Raw genomic sequence first — 25,737 nt, forward strand, 5'->3', positions numbered from 1 at the left:
TAAATGTGCAAAAACTAAAAAAAAACCAAAAAACCTCTTTGCAGAACAAGTCACCAAGCAGGGTGATGTGCAGGTCAAAACCATGCACTATTCCAGGAGGAGTGTAATGCCTCTTGGAAGGGCACATTCATCAGCTATTAACAACAGCAGCACAAGCACTCCCACATGAGAGTAGTTCCAGGGAACCAGCAGACATGGCCTCGATGCCAGCAGCCATGAGTCTGGCCTGCAGGATGACCTCAGCTGGAGTTTTCAGACACCCAGGCCTCCCTGCAGTCAAACTCTAGGAACTGATTTTGGAAATGGGAACTCTGGATCTGTTTTCAAACCTTGAAAGTAACCCATGGAAATTAGTTGGGGCTATCATTTCTGCCTCCAGAAAAGGGTAATTAAATTGCATTTGACTTTTACAACAAACACAGCCACACTTTGGCTGAGAGGGGGAAGGGTAAAACACAGGTGTGTATCTCCTGATACTGGACACAAACTAGCTTTTCTTCTTATACATGCTCTAGGAAAGGTTTGTCATTGAAGGGCTTTTGAAAGCCAGGAGGTCGCAGCTTTTCTGACCTTCCAGCTGTCTGTTCATACCACAAAAAAAAAATTCTAGGAATCTATGCCTGTTGTGAGAAAGTTCAGCACTCTTGAAATTCAACAACTTTGAATGTCCTGACTTGAGCCAAAAAGAGACAACTAGATTTGAAACACACAAATATCCACAGGAAAACATGCACATATAATGAGTACAACAGAAATAAATATCACTCTGACTCCTAGTTTTCTTTTCTTCAGTTTTACCTGCATTTCTGAGTTCAATTACATGGTCATCCAGGAAATCAACTTAGATTGCACTCCTAGAGATATGTGAAGCAACCAGAAATGTCATCACTCTTGTGATGGCTTTCAGCAGGGGTTTAAATCTTTCTCTCTCAATCTAAGGAATGCAGTGCTGCTCAGAGGAATTCAGACAATTACAAATGAGCATCCTAGAAAACACCACTTCTGGAATGAGAGCATGCTAGAATATTGCCAGCTACTAAGAGACTTTCCCTAAAGCATTTGAACAGGAAGGGAAAGGGCAGCTGGAGATACTAGGAAATGAATTTTTCTAGACCCTGAGCAGGACCTTTAAAACATGCTTCATTAAAAATGGTATTAAAAAAAATACTAGCCTTGGACACATTTTTTATAAACTTTAATACTACAGTTTTACTACTTGTAAAGGACTTTCAAAATTACCTTCAATAATATAATAATATACCCAAAACCACAGTCTCTTGCTACTGTCAGTCACTTGCCTGGTAACAGGTGGAATGTGGCAACATTTATGTAATTCTGGGATATGGAAAGTAGAATGTAGTAATGGAAAAGAAGAAAAACCCTTGGCTGTGCCAAGATATGCCATTTCTTTTTAGCTGGTTCTGAGGAAAAGATACAACAGCCTTACTGTGTGCATAAATGCATGTATGAACATGAATCTCTAGGTTTAGTTCCATCACTCACAGGAAGTAATTAGAAACTTTGAAGTTAATTAACATCCTAAACATCTTAAAACTACAACTGTTGTGAAGCAGCCACAACAGTTGCTTCACAAAAGGGTGGAGCTGCCACATGTAGCTGTGGCTAGTCAAATGCTGCGAGAGCTCACAGAAGCCTATGTGGTTTTTATTTCCTTTTCCTATCATTTTTCATTCCTCTTGGTCACCAGGTGTTTGTTGCTGTAGACAGATGACTGCAGGAAGCAGAAGTTCTACAGAAAAGGAGTTTCTAAACTACTTTTGTTGGATCAACTAGATCAGATGAACTTGCGCCTTTTTTTTTTTCCCCACATCCTTGCTTATCCCAATACACACCAGGAAAATCTGTGTTATTCTGGATTGACTTAAATGCAAAACAGACTAATAGGAGACCCATATCTAGGCTGTGGCAGGGAGCAGACCTGGAATACTCACAAAAAAAATTGACAGGCTTGATGGCTGAATGAATTTAAGCAACAGCTGGAATTTGATGAGTCTAAAATCACAAGTAAGCTGATCAGGAGAATAAATCTTTCATGGATTACATTCAATTAAGTGCTCCCACATCATTGAGAGGCAGCTAGACATCCATGCACAATATATGCTAAAAGTAATTGGGGTCCAGATTCTCCCACTGAGGCTGAAAGCACAGAAATCTGGGATTTGTCTGCCAGGCTGGGCATTGGGCAGTGCAATTAATGTGAAAAAGTGACCAACACTTGTGTAAACTCTAAACATCCCTCCAAAGGTATCCCCTTGGATGTGAAGAGGGGATTGTCTTTAAACTGAAAGAGGGTAGGTTTATATTGAATATTAGGAAGAAATTCTTTATTATGAGAGTGATGAGGCACTGGCACAGGTTTCCCAGAGAAGCTACAGATGCCCCTTCCCTGTCTGTAAGTGTTCAAGGCCAGATTGGTGTTGGACCCTGAGCAACCTGGTCTAGTGGGAGGTGTCACTGCCTATGGCAGGGGAGCTGGAACTGGATGTTCTTGAAATTTCTTTCCAAAACAAACCATACTACAGTTCTCTGATAACAGAGCACCCAGCTCCTTTATGTTTGCTACATGTAACATGCAGGAGATGGGCTGATTTCTAAAAGCTGCCACTCAATAAGAAAGGCAGCAAATGTTTATGCCAGCTACTTTTAGCTACGGAGCAGAAAGTGGCAGAGCCAAGCCCATCACGCACTCAAAGGCTTTCATTCCAAGGCTCCCAGGGCACAGAAGCTGTGGGGTTCTCAGCAAATCTGAAATAGCTTTCATGGTTGGAGATCAAGTCTCTGCAGTAAAACATCATCAAACAGTAAAGAGAGAGAGGCAAAGAACTGAACTGAAGCAAAACAAACCAACAACTCACCAGAAAGACAGCATGTCTCTTGGGAAAAGTGTCTAATTGTGACTGATTTTACAATGCTAATATTTTTCATTCATTCCTTTCATTTATTTCTTTCATTTTTCTTTAGAGGAAAGTTTTAAGAGGAACTGAAATTTCTTGCTGAAATTTCCCATACTGGACATCACAACAGTAATTAAGACATGACAGAAGGAAATTTTGGTGTGATTCTGGATTTATACAACAGTGTTGGAGTCAAGAGCCCATGCAATTCCCTCTAACAAAGTCACTTTAGCTTGGATTTTCAGAAGACCTGGTATAAGTTAAGCAAACAAGGTCCTTTTTTTTTTTTTTTTTTTTTTTCCCAGGGAAATTGGTTGCTTAATTTTGTCCTGTGCTTTCAGAAATTTCAGGCTTGGCAAGAGGAGCAAAGGAAACACTTTCCTTCATTCCAGAGCTGGGATGATGACAGGTTACAAATGCCCATCTGCATCAGAGCTGCCCAGATGTGGTGTTCCTGTAGGGTGGCTCCCCTTATGGGTGCTCCTTGGAGGAAGGGGCTCACCTGGCTTTCATGTGCCTTTGTGGGCATCTTTCCTCTCCTGATGAGAGCATGCACGTCTCTGACTGCTACAGCTCTTCTCCATCAGAAAGGAAAACAAAGTGGCAGAAGCCCACCTCTGCTCGATATGCAGCTGTTTGTTGGTGGGAGAGGCTCCTCCCTGTGAAACTGTCCAAGCTGCAAATTCACTGCAGATCTTCAGCTGTCAGCTGGCCAGTTCACAATTACCTTAAACACTTTGACCCCTACTGTGTCCTGAGTATCCATCAGGCAGTGACTGCTCTCTCAGACTAGTTCCAAAAGACTCCTCCTTTGACTGTTACTACATCAGATACACTCGGCTTTGTTTTCCATTATAACAGTGGCTTTCTGAGGCCAGACAGGGTTGTGCTTTGCTGTCTGTCTTATAAAATCAACCTGTGACTCAAAAATTAAGCTGTGTCCTTTCAAAGATTTTCACTCCTGGTAATAAAAAATCTGCATGTCAGGCTTTCTTGACCATTACCCTGATGATTCTTACTGAGGTGGGAAGGCATCTGGTCATTCTCCAGGCACACTGACAGGGACAAGATCCATCTGGGTCAACACAGGAAGCACATAGAGCATGCAGAATTCCTTTGTTAAACAAGAAGGTGCTGTTTTTCTAAATAACCACTTTCTTAACTACAATCTCATTTTAAGCAGAGGTCACTAGCCTCTATTCTTCAAGGAATAAGAGTAGTGTGATAAAATCAGCACCAGGAAGGACAGAGGATTAGACACTGGGGTCAGGGAACAAGGATTTAGGAAGTTGAGAAGGTGTCCTTAAATCTCAGAGTATGCTCACTTTCCCCAAACAAAAATCTACTATTTGGGTGTTGAAATCTGAGACTCACAATAGGAACACGAGCTCCGTCAAACCAGCCGGGTTTTCTGCAACTCTGACAAGGAATTTGGTGCAATAGCTCGTGAAAACAGGTGGTGAGTGTCCAGTTCAGACTGGGAAGTAGTGTACTACTGTAAAATTCCCATCTTCCCACCCCTTGATTTAAGAATTTCCATGTCAAAAAAAAATTGGTCAGTTCAGCAAAAAAGCTGAACTATCTTGTAAAAGCCATGTCTTTTTAATTGCAATAGCTGTGGAAAACACAATGCATCTCTAAGATTTTACAGTGCTGGTAACATAAAATAACTGAAATATTTGCCATTATCTTATCAAAATATCAGTCCTGCAACTTATAGGAATATTTTATGAATGGTAAGCCAGAAAGACTTGATTTTTCTTTCTTTCTTGGGTCATATTCACAGCAATGCAAGAGCAAAGAATAAGCCCTTCTCTCTATTGCAGAATTGATTTGCTTCATTAAAAGCCAAAACCCTCTCTCTCTTGCCAGCTGAAATAGCTGCCTTTGTATCCTTAAGTGAAATCATTAAGAAACATGTCAGACAGAGATGTGTTTTTCCCAGGTATTCCTAAAGCCATCAAACACTACAAGACAGAGCTATGAAATTATACTGCACCACTCCAAGCATTTGTTCCTCTTCCCAAACAGAGAATCATTGTTCTTATTTAAAGAAATAATCCTCACAAAGCTGAAATAATTATTCAGCCCAAACAGCCCATAGCAAGTGAAACAGTCTTTAGACAGCTGTCATGGCTCAGTCTTCCGGAAGCTTTGATTTTAATGAAACTCATTAAGGAAAGAAATTAAGAGAAATTAACAGGAAAATATCATAATTTGTCTTGTTTCAGAAAGCTTGAATGGAGACAAAAGGCTCTTAACATGACACGTAATGTGACCAGTCAAAACTCTGTGTGTCGCTGAATATCACAGGCTGAGTAAGTCCGAAGCTGCTTATGCTGCAGCTCCACAGCTTGGTGCAGTGAAATGAAAACAGTAAATGAGAATACCCTGTCTTTGGGCACTAAGGAGACTCTCTCCTAAGCATCTGTGCACTGTGTGCCCATACAAGCATGCAGGAATGTTCAAGGTAATGAAGGTGCTACCTGTAAATATCTTAGGATGATGAAAGATGAAGGTTAATAAACTCTCTTGAGAAGGAAACAATTTTATAGATAGTTCATGACAACTGTTTCTTTTTGCAATACTCTTCAAAGGAGGGGGAAAAAACACTTATCTTTTCAGATACATATTAGGTGTCTAAGTAACCTCTGATTTCTCATTCAGAAGCCCAAAAAGGAACATTCCATCATGGCTTTTAATCTGAGTGGAATTGACAGAGGAGCACGCAGTGTTGTAAGCAGCTCGGAAAAGCAGCAATAACAACATTGACATGTCTTGGTTTAGTGTCCTCAGCCTCTCCTCTTGCTGGCAAGCTCTCCCTTAACTCAGCCTGCTACACTGCTGCCTCACCCCAGGAGAGAGCCACACACACCCTCTACAACGTGGGACTGGCATCTGCTCAGTGGCTGGGCTAAAATCCTGCCCTTCTGCAAGTGAGTTCCACCTTTGACTTTCAAAGGGGCCAGGATTTAGACTGGAGGAGTTGTGAAAAGGACAGTCATGCGTGCTTGGGACCAGAGGGAAGCAAAAGGGACAGCTGGAGAGCAAAAAGGGCATGACAATCCACAGACCACATTCATAAAATAAAATTTTCCCATGAATCACTGTTTGTTCCTCATGGGGACCAGTCATCTTTCTACAGAAAACAATAACACCACTAAGAATCTGTTGAAAGCACATTCATAAAAGCATTACCTATTTGGCATTTGCCCCTTGCCACCTGCAGTGGCAGTCATCCTCTGAGGCAGAGCCACGTTGTGCTGCCATTGTATTATGAATTTACTGGCAATATCAGGGCAGCAACAGGCACACAGTTACTACAGCTTCCTAGCACAAGGAATTTGCATAAATATAGGTTAAAAGACAAGGTAGTGCTTCCAGGGCAGGGGAAAAGCCTTAGTTATATGGAATTTAGAAAGAGTTTTCCTGTGATTTCCTGTGGAATTCACAGTAGGTGTCAGTGGCACATAGGAAGTGCTGGGGTCCATAAGGGCAGGTACAGAGAGCAGGTATGACAGACAGGGAAAGTCAAGGGAGTAATCAGAAGCTGTTGGCAGGAGGGAGATGAGGATGGACACAGGAAATCAAGACTAATGGAAATGCTTCTGAGAGAAGTAAAAAGTGTTGGGCCCTCAGACAAAGCAATTCTTGAGAAACAGACATCAGCAGAATGACTCCTCCTCCAGTTCAAATAAAGCCTGAATGATAATACAAGCCACAGAGGATACGGAAACTGGATCCTATCCAAATGGCCTCACAACAAGCTGAATATGTCTAAACTGGAAAATCACCTGGACCTTCCTTTATCCCAGCTGACTAGGAATCTGTTCCCAGCTTTTAGTTAGATAGTTCTCACCTGACATTTATCCAAAATTGTATGCTGTTTCTAATCAAGAACACCAGCAACATCCTTCATACTAACATGCTTAAAGCAATGGTCCACTTGTGAATACAGCTGCTCCAAAAAAAAAACCAAACTTACTCTATTGAAATCACTGGAGACAAACTGATTAGAATGACCAGAATTCAACCCCACATTCTATACACAATCTAGGAAAGTTTGTGAACTTGTCATTATTCTTTTAAACTTTCTGAACTTCAAGGAGTTGAGGAAAGCTATTGAAATATACTAAAAGAGAAGTACCTCCTTACAGTCTCTCAGACGATATTTTATATGCTTTTATCTAGTAACACTATGATCATAGACTACGATTAAATTAAACAAACCCTCCTGCATTGTAGGGAAATGCCTGGATGACCTCCAGGATGTTATTTCTGCCCTAACTTGTTCAATGTCAGAGCCATTTTAGGAATATAAATGAGTGGAGAGATTAGGAATAGATGAATCCTGGATATTGGACTGCTGAGGGTTCACCAGTTCTTTCTGAACTAGCAGCAGTGATTTCTTTCAAAAAGGAATCCCCTAAAATTAACCTCCTATCACCTAGATTACCTTCTTCCTGACTGAGAGAGCACTGAATTTCTCTTTCATTGGCACTCCTTCTCAAGCAATGCATTAGACTATTTACTTAAGCCCTGAAGACTACCTTAAGTGTCCTCTACCACACACAAAAAAAAATCCATACATAAATGATTCAGGAGTACATGCTTTATCCATTCCTCCTGTTTAAAAACATGCACGCCAAATGCTTATCACTTACTGCCACTCAGCTCAAGCTTCCTACTCACTTCAGCCTGCCTTCAAACTAAAGGCTAAAGATGACCTGATTTTCCCAGGTGTGGATGTCTAGCTGTAAGCCCCATCACACTTCTTGGAAGATTAGGTGTTTACAACATCTAGGAAAATCAGATTGTTATGATACAGCTCTTTATTCTTTGTTTTGCTTATTGTGGTAAGCCGAAAATATTCCACCAAAATCATTTTGCTATCTTGATTTGCTCTCATTTATTTTCACATGCAATTCACTGTGTGTTTGGACCACTCACTCACAAGAGTTATTTCAAAATTGCTTGCACTTTATCAAGTTTCCTTTTATATCCTCCCTTTTTCTTATTTCAAGGAGGCCAAATATAATTTTTTCACCTTTTTACAAAGGAAGCCTGAAATCCTGCTGATCCTGCCTGATTCCTTCACAATCAAAACATTATGTCCTTTAGTCTCCAGTGCTTCTGTTTTCTGCAATCCCTACCTCTAATCTGTCTGCTCCTGGAGCATTCCAGCAGCAGTGGCTGTACCTCAGAGGGGTCCCTATGAATTGCTCTACCTCCTGGTTTGGGAAGAGGTTGGCACATCCCTCCCAAATGCAACTATGGCACAGAGATATGTGCTGACCCACTTCAGTCTCTGCTCTCTCATTTATGAACCCCACTCCAAGGACAGCTGGGAGAGGGACCCATATTTCCATCACAACTCACTCCTCCGTAATACTCAGATAAGGAGGCCTGTCTGTTCCCTGAGAGAAGCCAGAAACCATAGCAAGAAAATTGTATCAAGAACACAGAGCTCCTGCACATCAAAGAAAACCCCTTCCTTTCCTATTTATATTGGAGACTTCAAAACAGCCACCTCAGCTTTTGCTGTCACTTTAGCTGTTACAGAAGAGCCTGTTCTCTGCTTTCAGACACGTGTATTTTATGTAGCATGACAAGAAAACACAGTCAAAACTTTTCCTCACTCTAGTCTGAAAAAAACTTTTCTTCTGTATTATAAAGGAAGAAAAGCTTTGAGAACTTCACAGGCAGATTTGTTGAAACAGTACTTTAAATACAGAGCAGAAAGCTTTCTTATTATGATTCTTTTCATGAGTTTATGGGACATTTTTTAAATTCTGGAAACAAGAGCACATGGCTGCTGCACCTACAATCTTTCAACCAGCTTTGTCTCTAGTTAACCTCAGTTTTAAGGGAACATAATTAAACCGATGTCTATGGGACTACTACAGTGTAAAACAGGGTGATACCATGGAGAATTTCTTTCCCAGTGTTCCTATTGTCACTTACTGCAAAAATAGCAAAATTAAACACAGTGAGACAGTCAACTTTTTCACAGATATTGTGCACACTGCAGCAGCCCATGATACATGATATAAATGATGACAAGAAAACACAAGAAAAATGGAAACACTCAGAGCACTGGTGTCACTTATGCCTAGTAATTTGTGTGTGTGCATGCATGTGTCCTGGATGCAGGGGACATTGGCCAGCTGGGGATAATGTCTATAAAACCACAGACCCACATTATACCTGGCACAAGGCTTGTTTAACCTCAGGAAGTGTGCTATGACTTAGTGGAGGCTCACTTTTGCCACTGACATTATTCTGATAGATAGAGACCTCATCTCACAACCAGGCCCTATCTCATATTGAGCATCTGTGCCTGAGCACTGCCAAACGTGCACATCCTTCCTGACAGGCTACTGAGAGCCAGTTAAGCCTGGCAAATGTGTTTGTGCACGGCACTTTAGCAATACAGCACACGCAAAACCTGCTAGTTTTCTTCCATAATATTTGCAAATTCCGTAACAGTTGATTATTTATACATTAACCCACAGACTTCATTTCTTCCATCTTATACCCACCCATTGTAGATGTAGTGTTGTTGCCACTTGCTCTGTTAGGCACGAATTAACGCATCAGGGCCGTGTAATTTATGCATGCTATTTTGTCAAGTCTGTTTGTATGGAATCTGCTTTGGAGAGGCAAGCTGCTCTCTACTCTGGGGCCAGAAATAGTATTAATTTTTATTTTCTTTTGGTGCTATGGATCAAGGTAGCCTTAGAGCAGTCACCGGCAAATCTCAGATGAGATGGAAATTGCAATGTTCTGTGTTTTATGCCGCTTCAGGTAGAGATGATTTGTGTGCGTGCAGAAGTATGACACTGACACAATAGAGGAAAACCCTAGTTGACATGGATATTCGGGGATGCCATTATCAGGGCAGCCAAACAACCAAGGACAAAGCACTGATTTACTAAGTTAGAATATGACTGTGTGCTTCTAGGTTTCAAAAGCGAGGGAGGAAACCAAACTGCCTGCCTTTCCCAGGAAGAAGCATTACAAGGCAGACAGCTTGTTCCACTTAAATGCGCCCCACTGCAGTAACAGTATTACTTGTGAAATGAAGACACAACATACAGTCTTTTCTTAGTGCTTTACAATTCTCAGGTCAAGTGCTAATACATATTACAGAGCTCTCCCTGGCAAGTATTGTTAGAGCTGTCATTAAAGACCTCCAAAAGTCTTAGCTGTGCAATTCAAAATGTTTCCAAATCCTCTTATCCCAAACATAACAAATCTTGCTGTTGTTAAATCTGATGTTTTGTAAATTCGATACTACTTGGCTTATTGAGGGGGCTGGAGAATTTTTTTTGTGTAATAACACAGATCTCCAGAAAACGAATAAAGCGTCTCTGCAGCAGGGGAATAAGACGGATCTCTGGGAGGGGATTTATGTAGACCCGTGGAAAAGGAAAAATCAAAGACCACCTACAGTACAGTATGAAGATGATTCTAGGATTAAAAGGCACAATAATGCTACCCAATTACATCTCTGCCTGGGTCATGTGCTATGCATAGCAGAAAGAAGCAAGATGGCAGATACCCTGGGTTATTTTAATTAATTTAATCATGTGACTAATTGGTCTCTGCTGGGTTTCTGTGGTAACTGCTTCCTAAGTGCTGATGGGCAATTGTGTTAAATGTAGCTTGGAAACTGCACGTAGGGTGCAGTGCCTTCTAGGGAGCAAAGGGAATTGTACAGCTGTTTGGAGAAGGTGCTCCTGCTGGGGCACTGATTATCTCCGTGCAGAATGTCTACAGCTGTACCGTCCTCTTTGCTCGCCTGCTTCCCGAAGGAACATGCAGCAAACATGCCAGACTTTTCCCCTCCTGGGCGTGAAAGTAGATTTCCTGTAGGAATATGGGAGGGCACACGTATGCGGCAGAGCACGCGCGATTTGGAAACAAAGGGAGAGCAGCCAGAGCGCCGTGCGTGCAAAACTGAAACGACTCCTGCGTGCACAGTGTGAGGCCCTGCAAGCCAGAATGTCTTCTTAGTGCTGACTCTGTTTGAGGGTAAATCCATTACCAAGCCCTGACACAAACAACGTGTGAAACTGGGTGGTTTTTTTTTTCCCCAACTGCTCCTGCTTCTCTTGTATTATTCATGAAATCCCTAAATCCACACGGGTCATAATTAGCATGGAGTACTGCAAAATGGCACAGAGCTGCCTTCAAAACTGGCAAACATGAAAATGACTTGTAAAAGTCATTCCTTGCTTCACGGGTTGAATTTCAGATCACCACGAACAAGAAGTTGTCATCCTGTTGGATCCAAACTTACGCCCATGTCTCCTCACATGATTAATGTAACAGCAAGAATGGAAAGATGATTAATAATAGCAACCTACATTCCAGCAATCACAATTGCACATAAATGACTGTTTAATGGGGTGGTAAGTTAAACCCCATTAAGGGCACAGAGAAAAAACAACTGAGAATCTCCTCTCCTCAGTACCTTTCAATGAAAAAAAGCAACCTAAGACAATAACCTTAGGACAATATAAGACATGCTGCAAATACAGAACACAATAGGGAACAGAAAATTCCATACCTTATCCTAGCCTCACCAATGAAAATGCAGAAAGAGGATAGGAAATGTAGGAAGATATAGCCAAAGAGAGGTTAAAAGTTTGGTAGCTGTACTGTGAAGGCTAGAAAGGTTCCATATTATAAAGCAAGGGAAAGGACAAGACAGAATGGTAAAGGAGGAAAAATGTGCATTATCTCCCTGCCCTGGGCTACTGGAGGATAAAGAGCTATCCAGCCTAACTGCAGCACACCTGAGCTTTATTTTATTTAATATAAACTAGGTTAAATTTAAAATACCTTATACAGCTTCATCAGCAAAAAGTTATACTTGTAGAGCACAAATATCAAATTCCTTGTTTTTCCTGTTGTAACACCACCACTGGCTTGAAGTTTGTGATTCAGTTTTCATCCTACTGACATCAGTGGAAATATTGCCCCTGACACTCACAAGACCAAAATACTTCCTTTGTTTTGAAACTGGTGGTCAGCATGCTATTGCATATTCTATTCTGAAATTTGTATTGAGTTATTCACACCTAAATTCAAGGCTGAAGAAATAAAATGCTCAAAATAACCACATTTGCTGTAAGCTGTCTTTAGGAAATCAATTTTAGGAAACAACTTACAAACTAGGTGAAATGCTGTGATATCTCTACTCTGTTCTTTGGATAAGTTAGGCATAGTGAAGCTGCTACACATCACATTTTATGCTGAAATGTCCAGATATAATGAATTAGAGTTCTACATGACCCTTCTTTAAAAACAGCCCTTATTGTGTGAGATTGAACACAACCTCACATACTGGTTTAGTCTTTTTATAAGAAGTCTTTTACACTTTCCATATTTTCACCAACAACAAATACTAGAAAATATTGACATTTTCAAAATACTCCAAAAGAGCAGTGTGGCGACCCTGACAACTGCATTATGAAGGCTGAAAATTGTTAAGAGAGACTTGAGAATAACTGAAAGTGAGACAAAACATTTTCATTTGAGTGATATTAACAAAAAACTCCCCAGTAAGACGATACCAAACCTACTGCTCCTGCAGACCCAGTAAGAACTAAATGGAGCCATTACAGCTCCTACATTGGGCCAAAATTACTGCTGATCCATGCAGCCCCGTTTATTTTAATAAAGCTGTGCCTGTTTACACCAGCTATGTATTTGCCCAACCAAATGGGACACGTCAATCTGGATCTGGATTGTGTCACAGCGTCCTTCATGCTTGCTATGCCAGCAGTGCAACCGCTCTGATTAGGAAGATGGGTCTCACCATAGTGATCAGCCCATTTGTTCATCTCATCTGGCAAATTGCAGCTGACAATAGCCAATACCTGAAGGAAGGAATGAAAAATATCCTATAGTCTACACAGTTATAGGATGTATTATTAGACATGGCAGGTAACATCTCTCATGCACGATATTTGGTTTCTATTGCTCTTTCACTTGGTTTAGCTATACACTTTGCTAATAGTAATCAGCCTTAACAAACCTCTGCAACTACATCATTTAATTTTAGTACCAGTTCAACTGCTACTCCAAACAGAGCACTCCTGTTTATTTCAGTGGCTTGTCACTCAGGCCTTTAACTATTTGTAACAGTTGAGTCTAAAAGTGGGTGGTATACTTTTGGGAATTAATAACTCCTGCTGAATCCAAGCGTGCTATCCTTTCATTTCTGCAGGAGACCGAAAATATACAGAGGATGGTGTGTGTATCCCCCTGCCAGTGCCAGCTACTGTGTTTAGTAGTTTGCTTTTCCCAGCTTAGTCAGTCCCAAGCAAACCAGCTCATTTCAGGCCCCAGCTACAAGTGTTGACACATCAGAGAATTATACATCAAAACTGCAAAAGATGAACCTCTGGTCCAGCCTTCTCCTCCTTCTCCACAGCCTTAACATTTTCATATTCCCTAAAGCATCTTTGATTTGTCTCATCACTGAACTCTGCATACGCAAACTCTCTCCAAATCTTGCCACCCCTTGTTCTGTCCACATTACAGCAACCACCCAACTGTCCTCCCCAACACTCCATCACCCCAGACCCTTGCCCATTTAACTACCATTATATCTACATCATCCAACTTATTGCCCTTCTCCTATCCTCAGCTTCAGGCTGCTGTCTAGCTTCACTCATTCCCTGAGGATATTTTTTTCAGGTTGCTTTTTTGTCCCCCCTAGACACAATATCTCGCTTTTGGAAAAGTACAAGTTTGATTTCTTCATTATTTCTAATTCCTCCAGAGAAGTATTTTCTGTCCTGTCTGGTATCTGCAACTCCTCCAAGTTCAGTATCAGCTGCAGAGTTTGTGAACTTGCTCTCTGTTCTCTCCTGGAGATCATTAATGAAATATGAAACAAGACCAACCTCACGAAAGTCCCCCTGGCACTTCTCTATCCACAACCTGATATGCTGCTCTTTATCACCACCCTTTACTTTATTCCTTGAGCCTGTTTTCAGGCCACTTGACAGTGTTCATATCCAAAGTAATTTGAATTAATCTGGGGGTAAGATTTCATGAGATGCCATTTCAAGTGCTTTACTAAATTTCAAATCCATTAGAACTTCCAATTTGCCTCTCTCAGCTGATTTCCGTATGTGTGTACACACTAGCCCTGGTTGCTGGGCAAAACCTCTGTACTCATCTCTTACTCCTTGCCCATGTGGTACAACTGCAGAAACCAGGAATGTGATTCTGTGGGTTTGTGCATTGAGTATCTGCCTTTTGTTGGAAAATCCAATTTTTTTCCTGAAAAAAAATTCATTTTTCTCAAGAAAATTGAATTAAAATTTTGTGTACCACATACAAAACCACTTTTCAGCATTATAAAGTAATTTTTATTTTGGCAGGAAACTTGAGTCCTTTTCAACACAAGCAGTTTCTTATTTAAATGTCCAGCTTCCTATGAAAATGTGGACTAAGGTATGCTGCATTCACTGCTTCCATGGAGAGCATCAAACTACCCACAGACATCAAATAACACATCAAAACCAACCAATCTTATCCAGCAAACATGATCCTGAGTCCAAATAACTACCTAAATATCTCTGTCCAGAAGCTGCTATGTATAAAAATTATATCCCAGCTGTTCTTTACAGTGTTACTACCTGCCAGGTCATGCCTAACTTGAGTTACTTTATTCTGCTGTTAAGCAAATTAAATAAAAATTATTTAGGAACTCTCATTTCCTGTGCTCAAGAAGAAAGTAACCTTATGTCTCCTTTTCTTTTTTTGTTTTTGTTTTGGTTTTTTTTAAGCACCATACAAAAGGCTTCCAAATTTTCAGGAACAGTTGCTGGTTTTAATGATATATTGCAGATCCTTGTCAATATCTCTGCTGCTTCACACTTTTATTTCCTTAGGAACACTCGGCTGAGCACCATCTGCTCCTGGTGATTTACTGCTCTCGAGTTGCTGAAGTTGGTCCATAACTTCATCCTAAGAGACTTCAATTTCTGTTATAAGGCCACATTCTGATTTCCTGTGGATAGTGTCCTTGGGACAGGAATTTCCTCATCATCCTCTGCGGTGAAGATAGACACAGGAAATTTAATTTCGTTTCTCTGCTGTTCCACTTTTTGAGAGGAGGTCAGAGCCATGTCTGGATGGCTTACAGGCACAGGGGACTTATAGGTGGCTTTTTGTTTTCTAGAGAGACACTTTTTCTGTATTTCCTACGCTGCCTGGTACCTGCACCTTTCAGATAATTTCTGCACTCCACCTCAGGAACCTTTAGCTGTAACTGATTGACCATGTCTTCAAAAGTCTTGAAGGAAGTGTTTTGTCTTAAAAAGGCAAAACATTTGGTATTTCTGCTACATGTATGCCTAGGACCCTGGTGGCATTTCCATCATTTAACAACCACACTTCCAATTTGGAAAAAAATGGTTTTTTCCTCTCTTGCTGTGTGAAAACCACAGAAACAATAGGAAAACAGACCAGATGTAAATAATTGAATTGCATGTACACAATTGTACAGGGCAAATATGCACAGGGCCTGATCTAAAGCTAATTGCAAGCAGTGGGATGTCACCCGCTGATGCCAATGGAGTCTGGATCAGGCCCAAAGAAAGTACACAAAAAAGCAGAGGGAGTTTTTTGTCTCATCTTTCAGTTACAGTAATCATAGGTGTTGTTTGTAACAGTAGTAGGTAACAAATTTTCCAGTAAAAGTGTGATTTTTAAGTTGACAGTGTCCCTTTAAGCTTATGCACTTCTTCACTTAACTATGCCAGATTTACTCTCCCCTTTCTACTTTTCCTTGCTCAGAGGTATACATACCATCTGTGCATCTAATATGGTGTTCTTAAATAGCCTCCAGAGAGATTCAATGCTTCTTTTTTCCCTCTTTTTAAACCTTTTCTTGTTTAACCCTTTTCCTTGGTATTTCAGAACCTCCTCTTTCAGAGCTCCTGGTCCTTCTTCCTCGGGATGAAGTTATCACCTTCACACACTGAAGTCAGTAGTACAGCTACTTTCTCTTTTAATACTTGTACATTAGTCAAAACTCAGAGAGAGCTGCCTTATCAAGGCAGTGATATTGATAAATATCAATCTTCAATATAAATATCAAGATTTTGCTTCTGCAAAAGGAGGCATGAGACTGGACCATTCAACAAAGTCAACAATTATTTTAACACTACACAATGAAATAATTCAAACCTTTCTCCCCATAAATATTTAAATGTTGGTGCACTGCTTTAATCTCTAGATTAATCTTTTAAGAATAATGTTTCTAGTTCTAGGAGCTTTCTTCCACCTAATTTTTAGTAGCACTGTGCACCACAACTACAAAAGCCTGGGGGCTAAATTAAAAATAATAAGAGTTATTGAGACTGAGATGTTTGATTTCTAACTCAACAGGCTTCCCTTTTCATTTGAGACTGTGAATTTCAAGGGAGAGAAGGGCCACAGGCATACAGGACACTGCAGTGCTGCATCCATCCACGTGGTAAGAGGAAAATCACTCAGTCTCATAGAGATGTTGAGTCCTTGGTGACTCCCCACGCTCCCCAGGAAAGCTGCACCAGGCTACCATGCCCCACTAAGGGCCCTTTCCCTCACAAAGCCCAGAAAAGGGCTGGAGAGATGCTCTGCTCTGCTTCTGAAATAAATGGGCAGCAACAGAGCCACGTCTCTCCCTCACCCCAGCCAAAGGCCTGGCTCCTGCCCGAGCATCTCTGCCAGCCCCTCTGTGTGACAGAGGCAGGGTCTGGCCTCCTGCTTCTTAGGCTGGAGAGCAAACAAACCAAAAACATCTGAAGACACATGTTCCCCACCTACACACCCATCAAATGGCTAAGTATTACTAAGCAGATGAGTACATTTATTTTAGATACAAAATTGCATCAAGTCTGACAACTCACAACATATGTTTACTTTCAACTTAAATTCAAAGGTGAGCTGTAAATGCTAGGGGTTTTGACAGAGCACAGCCAGTAACTGAATTTATCTGGTCACCAAGTGATCAAACATTATTGGAGAAACGATCTTCTACTGGAAAGACATTTTACATTTTCAGACTTTTGCTCTATAAAACCCACCTCATTCTTCCATCAAGTTTAACACCTGCACAATGAGCACGGCTTGATTTATGGCAAGAAACTGACTTCAACTAACAATCCCCAGTAGTACATTTTCCTGTTCATCCAGCAGATTATAAGTTATATCCATTTGGCCTCTCCTAGCTTCATTTAAACTCACAAGGCCAGACTCAAGGTTAATGGGTGTAAGGGTTTCTTCAATCTTCCCATAAACCAGCAGACGTTTCCAAACAAACCTAAAAGGGATGAAACTTTCCTGGCTAGAAGAGGCCAAAAAGATAGACAATGTGATTTACTCCCTTGGTCTGAACTCAGTTTCATCCTTGAATTTATTGCAAGATTTCTATGGCTGATGGAGAGGAAAGTCACCACACTGGGAGTGTAACAGAGTGATTAAGTACAGACTGTCAGCTGACAAGAAATGTCGCAACACCACTGAATTGCTGCCTCACCTGCACAAATTACTTTGCCACTTGTGAAATGTGACAGCAATGTCATCTCCTGAGACACTTTAGGACTAGAAATTACCTTCCACCTTCAGCTGGGCCCCTCAGGTTTTTAACTTCTGCCCACCATGCTACCCTGCCTGGGTGGAATTTTGCCTCATTAAACTACGCCGCTAATTCCAATTTCTGTATTCCACACACCCTTTCAGAAGTGTGTACGAATGGTGTTGCTCACAACATTGTTCCTAATCCAAACACATTTTTGAAAACCATATTTGCTTAATTTTGGTTTTCAAATAAAAATATATAGAGTGAAAAAAATACTCAACCTCCTTTTCAATATTTCCCTAAGTTAATGAGCTGACTGATAAATGAACAGATGCCATTAAGGCAATAATTTATTCAAATGTCATGATATTTTTGAACAAACATTTAATATGCATTTCTTTATTTGCCCAGCTCATATTAGTATTAATGATTGATGTGTTCATTAGGAAAAGGAAGAGTGGCACCAAATATAGTCTGTGCAAATTAGATTCACTTTGGAAATATACCCTAAGCTTTTGTCAGAACAAGGACTGTTCTTGATGCTCATTCTGTGAAAACAAAGCTGAAAGGTGCCTAATTTCTTACAAAGCCAAGGTTAATCTAAGGCGACCTGAGCTGAGACATGAAACAGAGGAGAGCAATATTTTTTTGAGCAATTGGCCAGCTCACATAGGTTGGACCAAAGGGGTTGAGAGGTAAAGTAAGCACCGGTGTGTATTATATCTGCTCATTTTCTGAATGCATCATTGTTATTGATTTAAACTCTTTAATCAAAAATCCCTTGGTGATGTAAAAATGCCATGGATGCAGACTATGAAGTCTATCTTGCCAGACTTTTTAAAGGAGGAAAATGTCTGTTATCCTCTAGTGTCCTCCTCTCCCCTTCAAAAATTCGCCCTATGTGATTTAAAGCCTTAGTAAAGCTTTTTAATAACCACCAGAAAAATGGCTACTGGCCATATTTTTCCCTCAGTCACTCTGCAGGTAGAAACTTCTTTCACTTCTCCAATACCAAGGTGCCAGAACATCTATTTAAATCCAAATCATTGCTCTAAACTGCATTCACCCGGTGTGCAAGGAACTTAAAAGCATTTCCAGTCAAGTCCTAACACAATTAGTGGTTTTTGTTGTACCATCTGTATGCAAACAAAACTTGCTTCTGGGAAAAAGGAAAAGTGCAATCGTTGAAGCTGTCCAAAACTGATGTGAGGACCTTGCATAAACTGGTAGCTTTGTTTGAATCAAATGCCTGCCCCCCAAGAGGCAGCTGTAATTAGCATATTCATCTTGATAGAACCAAAGCAGCCAGAATGCAACACGACTGATGTAATGTGACATGGTGGTTAAAATTAAAAGTGAACACGCCTTTTAATTGGATTGGATACCTGCTAGTAATTCAGACAATGGGAATTTGATTCAAATTTATAGTATTAAATGGCAGCAGATGGACATTAAAATGTCCATTGAGTTTACAAACTGACAAGCACGCTGGGTTTGCCAGATCCCTTCATTAAGTCACTGGTGGCATCAGTCAGGTGCTGCTGCCCATTTCATTGCTAGCAATGGCAATACATTTTGCTTTGTTGTGGGTGAGTGGTGAGATATTCTGACTGATGGGCTCAGTAGGTTAATTTGGAATTTCATTTGCCTCTTCTAATAATGAAAAATACTAGCTCTGGTTTAGGGAAGCAATTCTATGAGATTTCTGGGTTTAGCATCCTGTAAATAACCAGGCCAGCTGATGACAGCAAGACAATGATGCCAATCTTCTTTCTGACCAATACCACCCATTTTTTTCACACCTCAGGATTTTCTTAATATTTCAGTCTCTGTTCCAGGTTCTTGGTCACTATATGCAGCCTTCAACCCTCCACAAACTTTAAAAACATCTTCTGAATGAGGTTTCTCCTTATCCCTCCTTCTCCAGCCAGTTCCTCAAAGAAGTTTGCAATTGTGCCCCACACTTGAGCTGTTTCTCCTGCAGACTCAGCGTCTCATCTGCATTCACTCATCAGCGCTCATTTATGTCTCAACAAAGCAATCACAGCTATGGAGATGTTTGTTGTCTTTTTCCCCTATACCTTCAAGCATTTGCAGGAAACCTTTTCAATTGGCTGCTGTGGCAATAGGCGCACACACACACGCAGATGTGCACACACAAATACACGCACGCACGTTCTACGCAAACCCGCAGCGGCAGAAGCCACTTTGTGAACCATTTATTGAATCCTGCTTTTCTCTACAGCTCCACAGAACCAAATATGGGCAACTGTATGAAAAGATGGTGGGACACCTGCTCTGCACTGACCTTTCTGAACACCTGATTAACGCAAGTTAAATCTCTAGGAGAAATAGATTTTCTATTCAGAGCCCCATGTTTTTCAACTATAGAAAGGGAGTCTAAAGGAACAGCTAAGCTTTCTTTTTTTTTGGTCAGGGCATTATTTGCATCAAGTTGCTCCAAGCAATTTTCTGAATTTCCATGAATAATGATCACTTTACAAATTAAATTTTGTAGATGCATAAGGAAGAGATGAAAGTGGCTGTTTTTTTGCCATTACTCATTGACTTAACAGTGAGATTGTTAAATATCTCTCATGCGCTGTTAGGCCGCACAATTAAGCTTGAAATCAAGAGAACTTTCTCTGACAATCCTCAGTAATAATTCTGGGGAATGATAGTTGCTGTTTACTCCTGTTTATAGTACATGTTTGTATCTAAATGTCCATATTATCACTTAGTGATAGATATTAATTAACAAAAAAATTATGCAGGCAAGAGCACTAAAGCTATATGACGTTGCATGCTCTTTATCATCTTTAAATATAGCTTGAAAATCTGAGGGGTTTCCTAATGCAACAGAACTCAGAACTAAATAAATGTCTATGACTTCTTACAGCTCCATTTGATAGTTCACATTCATTTTTGACACACAGGTGAGATAAAGGACCTTAAACCTGTCTGCACTACTCCCTGTCTGCACTACTAACACACAGTGTTGCCCATCACTACACTTTACAGGGAGAAAAGGGTCATCCTTGTTTACATCTTCTTGGTGCTACAGAGTAGCTTACTTTTACTTTTTGATTTATGCCTTTTTGTTTATTAGCATGAATGAAATTGGACTGCTCTGTAAACAGAAACATCTATCTTTCTTCCTAATTGTGAGGCAGTCTGAAGCAGGGACAAGGTCAAGTATAAAATACTGCCTGAGAACCTTGCACTCGCTATGTCTCCAAAGCCTTAGTCAAAACAAGTAAATTACTCTTTAATATATCTGTGAGCAGAGTTTATAGCCTCTTTGAAGTCAGTTCTAGTTCTGTGTTTGGCTATTTGGTCATAATAAATTTGTTTTCTGACCCATTGAGTCAAACAATTTAATTTCAAAATTAATCTTTTCAAGCTTCAGACTCACTGGATCAAATTATGAGTCCAACCATTCCCTTTAAATTTCATATTCTGAAACTTGGTGGTCTAGTGCTTTTTGCCCTTATGTGACTCTTTGGTACTTAACTTTGTATTAGTTGGCCTCTAAAATTAAATCTGAGAAGCATCCAAATCTTATATCTTTGGGTACTACTTACATTAGTCCCAAACGCTTGCTTTTCCAGCAATGGTTCCTTTTAGTCGGTATTATTTTACACAACAGGTTGTCATTATGCAATATTCAATATACAATATTATACATTATTACAATATATGCATTTGACTGGGCAAACTGGACAAACAGGAGCAGGAATGCAGATTTGGGTTATTTTTGTTTGGGGGTGGCAGTGGTGTTATTTTTAGGTTTCTTTCTAAATTGGATCTTGTCTAAATGCTTTGGGTTTTGCTGAATGGGGTAAAAGCCTCAATTTTTTGTTTATTTATCACTAACAATTTAGATAAGTGTATTCTGTTGGGGGAGCCTTTAAAATTTCAAAACATACATATTTCTATTCTTGCAAGGCATGGCTGCTGGCTGATATAATTTTGAACAGTCATGACTTTAAAACACCTGGAGTAAAATTTGCATTTCTTATAAGAAAAGCAACTTAAGGTTGCACCAGACTTCTTCCTTACAAACTTCCTATTCCAGGCATGAAGCTCCCTGACAACCCTGGCTATGCATGGATGCAGAGGATACAGAGGCCCAGCTTCCAGAGCACAAATAGACAAGACTCCAGCAGGACAAAAGGCAGGAAAGCCTGATGGGCACCTCAGACTTAACTCCTTGGGTTCAAAGGTGCCAAGGCCAGAAAGGCACTAGCTTATCCCAGTGTGTTGCTGCTCTTGCCAAACCTAGTGCAGGAAAGGGCTGAGAAGGAGTTAGAAGTTGGGAGCAGCCAGTGCCCAGCTGGCCTGGGGCTTTGTGGAGCCCTTTCAGGGCACTTCAGGGTGGGCTCATGCCAAGCCTTCTCCCAGCTGGGCATCTGTGGCATGCAACATTGTAATGTGCATTTGCCCTGTGTATGGGAAAAGATTTTTTTTTTTAGACTGATTACAAAAGTACTCCTTCTGAACACAGCAATTGTCATTCAGGGATGGATAATTCACAGCATTACTTAGTGCTGTTTTGAGGCATTAGTGATAACTAATTCTTTACTGCTTAAACAGTCCTACCATCCGAGGCAAGCACTTATTACAGCACTTCTTATCTAGGGGAGGGAGGGAAGACTGCTTAACGTGATCCATTAGGAAACTCAAGCTTTACATAAAGTGACCACAAAGTCCTATCAGCTCCCAGAAATGCAGCAGCTGTACATATTTAATGTAATACAACACTATATTGTGGCAGAGATCCCTGTTTAAAACATGCATAAGGCAGGTGAAACGTGACTGTTTTGCTCCTCTGTTTGAAAAATGAGAAAGTGTAGAGTGGCATAACTCCTTAAAATACATAAATAAGCATTAGAGTCAGGGAGAAGACAGGTACACTGTTGGAATAGCAGTAAAAGAGCAAAGGTCAGCAGTTAAATCTGAAACTATTGCATCCTGGTTCTTTTGATCTTATTCCTCAAGACTCCACTCTGTTACTAACAGGTGAAGTGCAAAACCAGAAGCGTGAGGGTCTGCTGAGTTCTACTGCGCTTGTCTTCATTTAACAACAGCACTTCCTAAATATTCTGTCCCCAGATTATCTAATGCCATAAATATATGCAAGGGGCAGCTACAGATTTCCTCTGCTCAGTCAAATCCTGTGAAATTCCAGGTTTCACAGGTCCAAAGAAAAAGAAAATTTAACTCGCTGGCTTAGCTTTGAAGCAGAGCCAATCAACATGATAATGTTTTCTCACCATGTTTTGCCAAGTCCTCCCACATGGCATTTTGTTAGTTTGAAACCTTTTTAGTGAATAATAGGACATTTCACTGGGATATGCTGGCATATGAAAATATTAGGAATATCTCTTGTGCTTATATACATATATGTGTATATGTATTTATTTGTATATATTTGTATATGTGTGTGTCTGTCTGTCTGTCTATACACACATACAAAACAATGACTACAGAGATACAGAGAGCTTTCTCAATGGAAATATTTGGCATCTTCCAGAAGTTAACAGAGGTGTAGGAAAGGGAACCAAGGTGAATGTGAAGCTCTAATTCATCCTCTCTCATAATACAAGAACAAGGAGGCCTCCAGTAAAGCACAAGGGTAATAAATAGTAAGTCAGGTAAAAGGGAACTTTTTCATATACTGCCTCACTGATTAAATTCATGGTCATAAACTATTACTGAATTCTACTACTAACTAGAGTAACTAGAAGGTTGAAGTACACCTATGCATTATGTTAACACACATTTATTTTAATTTAGTGGAGATTTAAATCTCTTATTTCAGGATCTAAGCTGTAGGTGAGAAAGAATACACCAAGTCCTTTCATCTGCCTCTCCAAGGTTTCCCAAATTATCTGGTACTCATCAGTTCTGGTCACACAGGACCACTTAACCAGGATCACTGACAATGCCTCCATTACTAGGAAGTATCTTATCCATGAAAATTTGTGACTGGAAGTCACAGGAGCATCAGCTGACAGAGATCTGCATCCTGTCAGCCCAGAGTGTCTGGACTGTGCCCTGCACACTGTAAGGCACACAGAACTGCATGTGATAGAAGTGAACATGTACACATGCACATACATCCCTGCAGATTTATTTTCAAATGAGGAGCATCTAAGGAGCACATATTTCCCTCCTCTACACTTTTAGATAAAAAGAATGTAAACAACACTCTTCACAGAACACTCATGTGACTTTTACTTGCCTGTCTGCTCCAGTAGACACTATGAGCTTGATTCTCCAAGACTGCCACTAAAATTCCACTCTACTGATTTTTGCAACCTAATTCTTCAGGCTTTTTTTTTTTTTTTTGGCAGGATGATGTGACCCAAATTTATAAAGGAGGTTAATTTGCTATAACATTGCATCTTAAGTGTAGAAACCATATGTACTTATTGGTTGTCATGACAGATGTAAAAGACCAGATTTAGAGACCTGAAGTCAGTTTGAACTTGACAGGCTTGGAATGTCCTGAAGGATGAGGGTAAATGGCATCATTTAGGAAGCCAAAATGTAAAGAGTTTTATGAATGATAAACATTTCTAAGACAATAAAGTTAGCCAGAGGCTCACACTATTAAGCGCCAAAAGGATACAGTTAGTTTTTAACAACTAAAAATTTGAGGGGTTTCTTCTCTATTTTTCTTTAAATGACATGTTACAAATTCTGCTGCGGAAAAACAGCTGCTGAAGTAACCTAGAGGGCATTTTCAGGCACCATGCTTCAGTGATTACAGCAATTTTTGTAGACATTCAATATTAGGATTGCTTCTAATTTTAGATGGAGTTAAATTTAAATTGAGTAGGAGGGGTGTTCACGTTACTCTAGATGTTCAAACATTGCTTACCCCAACCCAAAAATTGAATAGTGTCTGAATTTTGTAGCAATGATAAGTTATTAAAAATTATATACTTTTAAAGAATGAAACTACAGCTCACTAGCAGCAGTGAAAAGATGTGCAGTATTGTGATGGGACTGAGACTTAGGCCCTAAAAGCATTTACCAACTGGCCATGATCCCAGTGCCATGGGACTTGGTGGCACTGTCATACACAGCCTTTCTCTATTCTATTTCTCTGATACTTCCTCTTAGTTGTCTATGTGTAGGAAGTATCCTGAGACTCTAAGGCCAAATTCAGAGTCTTATGTTAATGCTTACTAGTATTTAAATTTCCTGACCCTCACAAAACCCAAATATCAAGCTGAGAGAAACTGAAAGAAAGAAGGTTAGTAAAGGGTTGACAGTCCAACAGACAATACAGATGGAAAGTGGTGGGACTAGGTGAAACAGAGAAAACAAAAGAAAAGAGTTTGTATCAGATGCTAAATGAGACTCAGGCTGGGCCTGATTAAAGCCATGTCTATGTAGGTTACATCTTTCCTTATTTCTCTTACCTTGTTTCTCTTGAAATATGCTCTTCGGCAAGCTGCAAAGCACTTCTCGCTGCAGAAGCATTTCACTTCACTTCCCATACTCAGGGAATAGCGCTTGATTCCAACTTTCTGGCACCAGGCACACATTATTTGTACATTTGACACATCATCTTCTACAACAAAAATATAAGAACAATGTTTACATGAGATGCAAACACCTTCCTCAGACATCTGCACACTTACTCTTAGACACAAGCAGCACCAGCTCATCTTATTGCTAACTCCCTCACTGTCAGAGAGCAGAACTGTGCCTGCCTGTGATCACCAGCTTCATCCTCAGGCAGCCAGTGACCTGTGCCAGCCAGACTCAGCAGCCTGGCAAAGCTTCTAAAATGGCTGGAAAAGATGATTAACTCCAAAAACTGTGCACTGCTGAAAATGTCTGGAAATCTTGAGAACTTTTTAGTGCGCTTTAGAGCGCACAACTCTTTATTAAACGAGTAACCAAGACTGAAGGTTTAGTGGGTACTGCTGTTTTGCTCTTGTTACTTACAGTCTGCTGTAGTGAGTCCCTGAGATGCTCTGCTCAGCAAGCTGGTGATAAAACACAGCCAGAAGGTGCTGCACCAAGGCAGGTCTCTAACACGAGCCCTCTTCTAAATAAGAAGGAACATAAAAAACCCCTTTTCTGTATTATTTTGAAATGAGTAGCATACGAAACAGGGAACTTTTGTGTGAATTCAGCAGTCACAGAAACATAGACTTAAACAAGGCAGAAGTTGCAGCACTGTGGCAAAATCTGCCAGGTTACTTT

The 25,737-nt window shown here is 40.3% G+C and overlaps 1 protein-coding gene across 2 annotated transcripts in view; it reads right to left on the minus strand.

Moving 5' to 3' along the window:
- SOBP (sine oculis binding protein homolog) overlaps positions 1-25,737 on the minus strand; it is a 112,675-nt gene that overhangs the window by 63,492 nt on the left and 23,446 nt on the right. For both annotated transcript variants that reach the window (XM_071439338.1, XM_071439330.1), the window contains exon 4: positions 24,945-25,096. In XM_071439338.1, the coding sequence (XP_071295439.1) occupies positions 24,945-25,096 (152 nt within the window). The remainder of the gene's footprint in view (positions 1-24,944; positions 25,097-25,737) is intronic.

The sequence above is a fragment of the Agelaius tricolor genome, unplaced genomic scaffold, assembly GCF_023055355.1.
Source record: "Agelaius tricolor isolate 1412-34295 unplaced genomic scaffold, bAgeTri1.0.p SCAF_1, whole genome shotgun sequence".
Classification (NCBI taxonomy): domain Eukaryota; kingdom Metazoa; phylum Chordata; class Aves; order Passeriformes; family Icteridae; genus Agelaius; species Agelaius tricolor.